Genomic DNA, 10,219 nt, shown 5'->3' with positions numbered 1-10,219 from the left:
CACATGTTTATTTATTGTCAACCTACAGTTTAACATTCATAAAGCTTCTTGCTCAATAAAATTGAGATAAAAGCATAATTTTCAGATTGTATAATCAAAACAATTCACCTTAATGATGATGGTTTGGCGTTGAATGCCTTCGATAAATAGCTGAACCATTTGTGATGAGAATAAAGCTTCATGTATTGGTTTGAAATGTGATATATTATATACAAAAATACTTGTATGCATCAAATCAATAAATTATGATTAATTTTCCTCAAAGTTGGCTCTGAGTCAGGAACCACACGTTGTCCATCTAATAATTTTGATGTACGGTATACGATTAATGAATATGCCATGATGTACAAAGATGAATTCTTCAAAGAAGATGGGGGATGCATGTTAGTTTTCCTAACATAAGAGGGAGATTATAAGCAACTATGAAGTATGTTAGGAATTATCGTCAGATCCTCCTCATTCAAAAGATAATTCAAGTCAAATGTCAAAAGCATCTCATATTTAAGCTGCAAATGCTCCTATTTTGTGTCTCTAAAGGACAAAGTCTATGCATGCTTGAAGCGTGATAGACCAATCGGTTCCAAATGAAATAATCCTTGAAAAGGATAAGGAGCAAACAATCATAATAAGAAGGCAATGTGCTCTTGAAGAGCCTACGACATAACACTCCATGAAACCTTATGAGAGGTTCAGGTAACTGAAAATAATAAAATGATGAAATCTCAAAATGTAATGTCACATTATTAATTGATACAAGAACGACAAGGAATACACAAAAACATACACCAAATCAGTCCACAATCTTAAGGATCAGAGGACCAAGATGGAGACCACTCTCGGATTTGCTACCAACAACAAGAATACAAGAATTAGTGGTGTCTTTGGCACCAAAACAGCTACCCAAACTAATGTTAACAACAATTTATGAAGATTAAAATGAACAATAACAATGTGAAGAACAACAACACATACACGGCTTCACAATAACAACATAGAATCAGTTACAAGATTACAACAAGACAAAGATAGAAAGATAGATAAATAGATGGTATAATATTAATAACCCAAGAGCTTATTCCACTCTTAGACCTTTAATACCACACACAACATAAACCTATCTCTTACGTGACCTTAATGGAACGGGATCCCCAAGCAATCAACGTCTCAAACTAGCTACCAACACAAGTGATTCCACCTTGTTCCACTTGCAAGACTCTCTCTCTCTCTAGAGTTCTCAAATATATCATAAAAGTTATGAACAAAAGACCTAATATGTTCTATTTATAGTCTAGGTTATAACTTATTACAAAATGACTATAATGCCCTTAATGAACCAAGATAAAAGGGCGGCCTTGGAGTGTGCATATTGGACGACTTTGGAGTATTGGAGACTTGTTCTCTACACTTCAAAGCTTGTTCCGTTGGTTGGCCAGCCACCTGAGCTCAAGCATTTACGTATCGGTCCACAATCACAATTGTACTTGTATCATCCTCCCCTTCTTGAAAAGAATTCAACCTCGAATCCGAACCTTGAAAAATAATAGAGGAGACAACAGAACACATATTCCTCATGACATGAGGGTTAACGTTAGCATAATCAAAAAAAAATTACAAACCGTGAGTGTACATCCTACATATGTCGTGGGACCTCAGGGAATAGGATACCCTTCTAAGCACCAAAAGAAGTACTTGTCTATCCATCAAAGTGTGACAAGAAACAAGACAAAAAAAAAGAAGTGTAATCAAACATAACATCTAGCCAAGGTGGCTCAAATTTCACATACACCCAAACATCTCCCAAGAAAGAGTCAACTAGTGTATCCACATAAGTGTGACAAGAAACAAGTATCAAGAGTTGCTCATCAAGTGGAAAACATAGACTCTTCTTGGAACAACAAATAGCCCTGAAAGCCAAGATAGGAAGGCCATACATTCCATGCACATTCAAGCCATTCCAAAAGACATCTTCATCACCATGTTTCAAATGATCATTGGGATTAAATGGGTGGAGTGTCCATGGACTCGGGTTTAGGATGCATTTTCTTTTCCCAATACTACTACTAGTACAATCATATATCCCCTCTATACTAGCATGGTCTACAATAAAAAAAAACTAGAGGGTCATCCATAGTCAATCGATCAACAAGTTCAACATCACCATTTTCACACACAAGTTGGTCTTCATGACTTCCATAAGACAATGTACTATAACTCGCCACAATGGCTTCAACACTAGATGGATCAACTAGTGTTTCCACAATCTCAAGTTGTACATTATCATCACCAAATGGAGGCACATTCGGCTCACCTAAAGACAAACTATCATTCACACTTAGTTGGCTACTAGCCTCATTCACTAGAGTGCAAGAGTTAATTTAATTACCTTGTAGCTCATGTAAAGCATGTCCACTCACGGGAACTTGATTAGGAAGGATTGGATGCTCTATCAAGTTATCCAACTCCTTGCAAAGAGAGATTTCCATCCCTTCCATTTTTCCTTCCACTCGGTCCATTATTCTTTCCATTCTCTCCATTCAAGTACTAAGGTTATGTTTCATACCCATTATGACAACCATCAAATCATTCATGGTCACCTTTTTCAATGACATAGTACCTAACAAGAGAAATTCTAAAACAAAAACACAAAAAACAACAAACTAGTTAATGTTAGAAAAGAAAACATCCTCACAAGCTCTCACACTTTGAAATGTCTCTCAATTAGCCTCACAAGTGTTGGTAACTCATTTATACTCCAAGGAGATTGCTTGGTACTAATTGGGGCTCGAGGTCAAAATAGATTCTTTTTTGAAACAACTCAAATAAAATATGTACGGACTTGAATCAAGAAACTACAATGAATTTCGAAAAGATAAAAAGCACACAAAAAAATGTAGACACGAATAAATGGACCCAAAACTAACTTACAACCTAGTAAATAATTACTAGTTTGTTAATTAGTAATAGAATCAACAAAAGGCAACTAAGAGACAAAGATTAGAAACTAAGAAATAAAAAATTTGAGCTTCATTATGTTGCGTGAACAGTAAAATATGATGATGTGACAGCCACGTAATTGGTCATGATCTTTAATAAATTTTATTTTCTAAAATTGGAAGTCTTGAACAATTTGTGATTTGAAATTGGTGGGAATTGATTTAGGAAGGAAACAAGTCTTGAAATCCTATTGTCAAATTCAAAAGTGGAAGACTTGACTTTTTTGTACCATCCCCCTGAAAAAAAGGTCCTTAAAACAAGAAGAGTTGTTGGGAAGTGATTGACTAGTTGATGAGTGATGGAAAGTTTTTCAAAACTAACAAGTTTTCTCCTTTTTCTCTTCAACTTTATAGATCTACTATTCACTTTATTTTAACTCTTGAAAGGGATGAATAACATCAAGAACAATTTCAACAATCACCAAGAACACAACAATCCCAACAACCAATTCCAACAACAACAAGGCCAACAAATCACGGCCAAGTCCACCAAGATGACAACATAATCGGCTAAGGCTTTAAGTTCACAACAAATGCAAGCTCAAAGTTAGATCTTGACTTAAGAGTGTTAGTGATGAAGAAAACTAACACTTAAAACACCAAGACAAACAAAATAATCCTAGATCTAATGTTCAAGTCTCGGCCAAACACAACAAGAACACAACAAACTTTCGGCCAAGATCCAAACTCAAGAACACTATTCTTTTTTTTTGTATTTTCAAGCAAGCTAGCCCAAGATTGATCTTGTGAGAACAAAATCAAGTTATTCTTTGATACCAAATGATACAAGAACGACAAGGAAGACACAAAAACATATACCAAATCAGTCCACAATATTAAGGATTCGAGGACCAAGATGGAGACCACTCTCGGATTCGCTACCTACAACAAGAATTAGTGGTGTTTTTGGCACCAAAACAGCAACCCAAACTAATGTTAACAACAATTTATGAAGAGTAAAATGAACAATAACAATGTGAAGAACAAGAACACATAAACGGCTTCACAATAATAACATAGAATCGGTTACAAGATTAAAACAAGACAAAGATAGAAAGATAGACAAATGGATGGTATAATATTAACAACCCAAGAACTTATTCCACTCTTAGACCTTTACTACCACACACAACATAAACTTATCTCTTACGTGATCTCAAGGGAATGGGATCCCCAAGCAATCAACGTCTCAAACTAGCTACCAACACAAGTGATTCCATACTTGTTTACAAAGAATCCACCTTACAAGACTCTCTCTCTCTAGAGTTCTCAAATATATCGTCAAAATTATGAACAAAAGACCTAATATGTTCTATTTATAGTCTAGGTTATAACTTATTATAAAATGACTATAATGCCCTTAATGAACCAAGACAAAGGGGCGGCCTTGGAGTGTGCATATTGGACGACTTTAGAGTATTGGAGACTTGTTCTCTACACTTCAAAGCTTGTTCTGTTGGTTGGCCAGCCACCCGAGCTTGAGCCTTTACGTATTGGTCCACAATCACGATTGTACTTGTATCATGAATCGATACAAAATGATATATCATCAATATCTTTGATACAATATTAGCGCAATATTGTGAAAGATCACGAGGATCTGAATTCTATGTTTATTTAAGCATGCTGACATAGAAATATTTATCAAGTGACATGAAAGGGTGCATCTTAGTAAGTGAAAACTTATTTGATTTGCACTCCACACACTTGAAGATGTCACACATGAAATGTTGATTATTGTCACTTGACAAAATATATCTTGCAAATACTACAAGGCCTAGCCTTTTTGATTAATTTGTTAGCAAGGTATAATTTTGCTCCTACTATGACACATCGAAATGGGATCAAACACATGATTTTATATTATTCTAAAGATTGCAGTCTCGATCTTATTGATTATGCTAATGCTAGGTATTTATTTAACCCGCATAAATCTAAGTGTCAAACATGCAATGTGTTCACATATGGGGATACTGTCATATCTTGAACATATACAAACCAGTCTATCGTAGTCACTTCATCAAACCATCCTGAGATAATAGTTATTCATGAACCAATTCAGAATGTGTGTGGTTGGGGTCCATGATACATCTCATTTGAGAAAAATGTGGTTTGAAATGTGACAAAGTACCCATGATTTTATATGAAGATAATGCAGCATGAATAGCACAACTTAAGGGAGGATGCATAGAAGGAGATAGAACAAAGCACATTTCGTCAAAGTTTTTTCTATACACACGAGCTACAAAAAGAATGGTGATATTAACGTGCAACAAATTCGTTCAAGTGACAATGTGACTGATTTATTTACCAAGTCTCTTCCAACTGCAACTTTCAAGAAGATAATGCACAAGATCGGGATGCAAAGTCCATTGATGTTCTCGTCAGGGGGAACAAATACGCGTTGTACTCTTTTTTCCTTTCAAGGTTTTGTTCCACTGAATTTTTCTTGTAAGGTTTTTAATGAGGCAGCCGAAATGTGTATTATTACAGATGTGTACTCTTTTTCCTTCACTAGATTGTTTTCCATTGAGTTTTTTCGACTAAGGTTTTAACGAGGCACATTATCTATCAATTAGACATTCAAGGGGAGTGTTATGAATGTATTTACATTATAGTGAATGTCTATCAAAAATATAGATAAAATCTATCAAGATCTAGTTGATATGTATTAGAATATAAAATATCTATCTTTTAAAGAGAAATTAGGAGTATTTGGGATTTTCTTCATTGTATTCTCAATCTGATAATCTCTCATCTTTCAAGAGAAATAAAGAAGTCTCCCCTCTTCTCTGTCTATTTATTCTTGTTCTTCTCTACTTTATATTTCATAACAGGATAACTGATTAATATTAATGCGACAAAAACGTTGGTAATTGGTATATACTCTTTCTTTTTTTGAATTTACATGGTTGCGAAAACACTTAACGACTATATAGAATAATGAGTCTTTCCCGGATCGTATGAAGTTATTGGGCTCGATACCTTCAACCCTCCGGAATGGAAGGTTCTACGAAAAAAGAAAATTATTTTTTAAAAAGCAGTTTTTTCAACCCATCCGATAAGAAAATAAAACAACCAATAGTTTTTCTATCTACTATGAATTTTATTGATTTTAGAAAATGACAGCACTTAAAGGTGTGGCTTAATAGTTAATTGATTTTAAAAAATGACAGCACTTAAAGGTGTGGCTTAATAGTTAACAAAGAGAGCAACCTACGGTTGATATGTCAGTCGAACCAAGACAAAAAAAGGTCAGACAATCTCTCCATATTTCATCATTTGAGATAATAACAATCTAATCGATTAATTGATAAAGAAATGGGCCTTGGACCTAACTCAACCTTAAAAGCTAGCTCATGAGGGGAGGATTGCCCAAGACATGTGGGACTCCAACACCCCCACATCCAGGGTTGGACATCTGGAGCGTGGACAATATAAGATGGTGGTCCAACATCAGAAACAATGAACTGGGTGGGCCTGACTCTGATACCATGATAAAGAAATGGACCTTGGGCCTAACTCAACCTCAAAAGCTAGCTCAGGGGGAGAGGATTGCCCAAGACCATATAAGAAAACCAAGGACCCTTTAACCCACCGATGTGGGACTCCAACAATAATTAGCATTATTATTTTAACAACGCTAGGGAATCACAGATGTGGTCGCCAGCATAAAATCAATCTTTGAGCTAAACTAACCCAAGAATATATAGCTCCAAAAGAGTAAGAGAATTTTAAAAAATGAATAAAAGCAAATGGGCAAAATTCATGCAGTTAAAGAGACATATTATATGAGGCTATGAGCAAACTTTCTTCGCTAAATATTGAACAAAAGACATACCAAAATACTTCCAACTCTTCTGAGCTATTTTACTCGAATCCTTCAATAATGTACCGTCGATCACATGCACTAATAGTGGAGCTCTTAACAAAATCGCAAAACATTTTGAAGGATCTGACACGAACTCTAGTTATATAATAAGTGTGTACATGAAATAATACCCGATTATCTTCATTTGCTACTCTTTCTTATTATCATTATCAACTACCACCATCGTTGCAACTGCATTGTCAGTTTGACCTAGCAAGCTACTCAGAGATCTTGCTTTCACCATTCCAAGTTTCTTCATCTTCTTCTTCTTCGTAAATGAATTCTTCTTGTCATCATCATCGTCGTCGTCAACACCATAATATTCATGATCATTTGGCAATGATTTCTCCTCTTTTTCTTCTTCTTTTTTCTTCTTATTATTCATCGAGTTCTGAAACGTACTGTTCATGCTTCTAAGTTTTCCTTTACCCAAATGATGCTCACACAATGAATATCCCACAAAGGTTTGTTGACAACATCTCCATCCTCTCCCATTAACACGACTACACCTTGATCCTTCCAATATAACACTTCCTCTTTTGCTCTTCTTGTTTACTTGACCAACTTTATGATCACTGTTAACATTATCAATTCGTCGATAATGATCTTGTTCTTGCTTCTCCTCGTTGCCATTTTCTGGTGGACATGTCTTGTTTGTCTTCGATTTCATCGTGTTAATGCTGCTTGTGTTGTTGTTGTTGTTGTGGTAGCTTTCTCTTGATCTCTTGATTTTGTCTATGTTGCTGGACTCTCCAAATATGTTGTCGTATCCTTTGAAAATACACAGTTAGTCAGTACTTATGAAAGACTAGTGCGTAGAAGCCTATACTTTTGGAGGATTTATACAAGTGCGACGACATTTTTGGAGAGTCAACCAAAGCAACATAGGATATTGTTGGCTATATATGTAGCTAGAATCTTCAAAAATATTGTTGCACCCACGATGAAATCCTTTGGAAAATGCACTATTTTCGAGGATCCAACATGCACACCCAGCGATATTTTGGAGAGAGCCGAGCAACACAGGATTTTGACTATATTGTTGGCCGCCCTCTCCAAAAATGTTGTCCCCCCCACGTCAGATCCTTCAAAAGTGCACTACTTATAGGAGGATCAGACACACTAGACGACATTTTTGAAGAATCCGAGCAATATAGGATTTTGGTATAACTAAGTTTTGAAAACTTACCTAGATCAGAAGAAGATGATGATTGAGGAAGCAAAGAACCAAGTTGTGGAGTATTAGTCAAAAAGCTTTCTTTCCTGAAGAAGCAAGAACAACAAAAAAAAGTTTGTTAATTCCCAAACTATAAAAAAAGAAAGGTGCACAGTGCGACATTCAGAATTTTCATGTGTGATATGTTTTTAATATAAATGGGGACCATTATAAAAAGATACAAAAAAAAAAAAAAAAAATTGGATTAGATGAGATGAGGAATTGAACCATTGGACAAGAATACAAACCTAAACAGTAATATTGTTTTTCTTATTTCTGGAATTATTATTATTATTCACCTTTTTTTTTGTTATTACTGTATATATATATATAATTCATGAAACAAAGAATTACTAAATAGAACAAGCATTTCTTTTTATGCATCAATAATATTATTCTTACTTGTTATCATTGTCATTACTAGTACTACCAAAGCTCTCTTTTTTCTCTCTCCATAATTTTTCATCTTCTTCAGCTTCAACATCCTGCAAATTAAATTACCTCACATTATAAAATTAGTACCAAAAATAATAGTATAACACTAATACTATACATCATTGTTGTAAAATCATGCATCATGAGTCGAGTATCTATCAAAAATAGTAATAAAATTTGCATACATCCTACACTCTCCAGTTCTCTAGCCCCACTAACTAGAGAAAATTACACTTTCCTATATATTTTTTTTGTTGTTGTTGTTGTATCATTTGGTGCAAAACTAGCCATGCTGTTTTAAGTCGAGGTTGATTTATCGAAGACAGTCTCTCTATACTATACTATCCTTTTCAGACCCCACTTATAAAATTGCGCTCGAGTATATTTCATTGGTGCAAAAGCAATTCATTTTGAAGAAAAACAAACCAGACAGATAGAAAATAGAGCAGTGCAATTCTATAAAATAATAGTAATAACACCAATAGCAAAATTTAGGTAAACCCAAACTAATAATGATAATAATAATAATAGCAAATTATATAATAACTAACCTTTTTCTTGTCAAGTTTGTCTTGATTATCACTGTTGCCACCAAAAACAACCCAGCTGGTGGATGGTTTACCTCCGGTGACGGTCACCGGTTGATCAGACGGCTGTGGATGACTTTGATTTGGAAGATCAGACGGTAAAGAATCGTTGTTGATGTTTAGTTGCACCAAAACTTGGTTATTAACTTTGGGATCTAAAGGAGGAGGTGGAAATCGTTTCCTTATTCTCATTATTACAACAACAAAAAAAAAAAAAAAAAAACACAAAACAAAGGAAAAAAAGGAAGAAATTAACTTAATGAACTCTAAAACTTTATCCTATAAATATATTTATGAAAAGTGAGATTTTTGTAGGTTGATTTTGTAAGAAAAATTTGGGAAGAATTTTTGTGAATATATTTCTCTCACATAAAACTTTGGTTTTTTCTCTTTCTAACTTTTATTTGTTGCACCACACAAACATATAGAGAGAGTATATATGAGACCAACTAGGATATAAAGAAAAAAGAGATTAGAGAAATGGTATATGAGAATTGGCACGTGTGAGGTGGTACGTAGATGGTGAACAATGGCACGTGTGAAGGTGTGTGTATGTGTGTGGGAGAGAGTACAAGATGATGGGAGGAGCTTATGATGGGTCCCGCATTGGATTCCGAATAAATTTAGATTCAAGCATTGCGAGACTAATTTCTAAAAGCAGCGTTTCTAATAGGATTTACCTGATCAGATTTGGATTTATTGCATTGTGTGGTTTATTTCTGGAGGCGAAGCTCCAAATAGGATTTACCTCACCCGTAAAAGTTCGAACTCAAAATTTTTGATTATCTGATTAGATTTGGACTTGTGTAATGCAGGGGTTTACTTCGGGAGGCGAAACTCCAAATAGAATGTATCTCACTCATAAAGGCTCGAACTCAAAAATTTTGATTATCTGATTAGATTTGGACTTGTGTAATGCGGGGGTTTACTTTGGGAGACGAAGCTCCAAATAGGATTTACCTCACCTGTAAAGGCTCGAACTCAAAATTTTGATTATCTGATCAGATTTAGATTTGTGTATCGCGGGGGGTTTACTTCGGGAGGTGAAGCTCCAAATAGAATTTACCTCATCCATAAAGGCTCGAACTCGAAAATTTTGATGAAAAATGAAGGAAAT

General features: G+C 34.9%; 1 protein-coding gene across 1 annotated transcript; it reads right to left on the bottom strand.

The window, feature by feature from the left end:
- Positions 1-6,684: 6,684 nt before the first annotated feature.
- Positions 6,685-9,553, bottom strand: LOC107843792 (putative uncharacterized protein DDB_G0274535). The gene is made up of 4 exons (XM_016688183.2): positions 9,067-9,553; positions 8,483-8,565; positions 8,054-8,127; positions 6,685-7,635 (listed from the first exon to the last, which is right to left on the bottom strand). Exons 1-4 carry the CDS (start codon positions 9,292-9,294, stop codon positions 7,013-7,015), a joined length of 1,008 nt encoding a protein of 335 aa, XP_016543669.2. The 5' UTR covers positions 9,295-9,553; the 3' UTR covers positions 6,685-7,012.
- Positions 9,554-10,219: the final 666 nt, after the last annotated feature.

Source organism: Capsicum annuum, chromosome 10 (assembly GCF_002878395.1).
Source record: "Capsicum annuum cultivar UCD-10X-F1 chromosome 10, UCD10Xv1.1, whole genome shotgun sequence".
NCBI lineage: Eukaryota > Viridiplantae > Streptophyta > Magnoliopsida > Solanales > Solanaceae > Capsicum > Capsicum annuum.
Note: the sequence above shows the minus strand (reverse complement) of the source record. Positions and strands in the feature narration are given on the sequence as shown.

Excerpts from the sequence above, each read along its gene's own strand:
- LOC107843792 (XM_016688183.2), bottom strand. The coding sequence starts at position 9,294 with ATGAGAATAAGGAAACGATTTCCACCTCCTCCTTTAGATCCCAAAGTT. Across the intron at positions 8,566-9,066 it reads ACAAACTTGACAAGAAAAAG|GATGTTGAAGCTGAAGAAGA; the intron begins GTTAGTTATTAT and ends TTTAATTTGCAG. Across the intron at positions 8,128-8,482 it reads AGTAATGACAATGATAACAA|GAAAGAAAGCTTTTTGACTA; the intron begins GTAAGAATAATA and ends TTGCTTCTTCAG.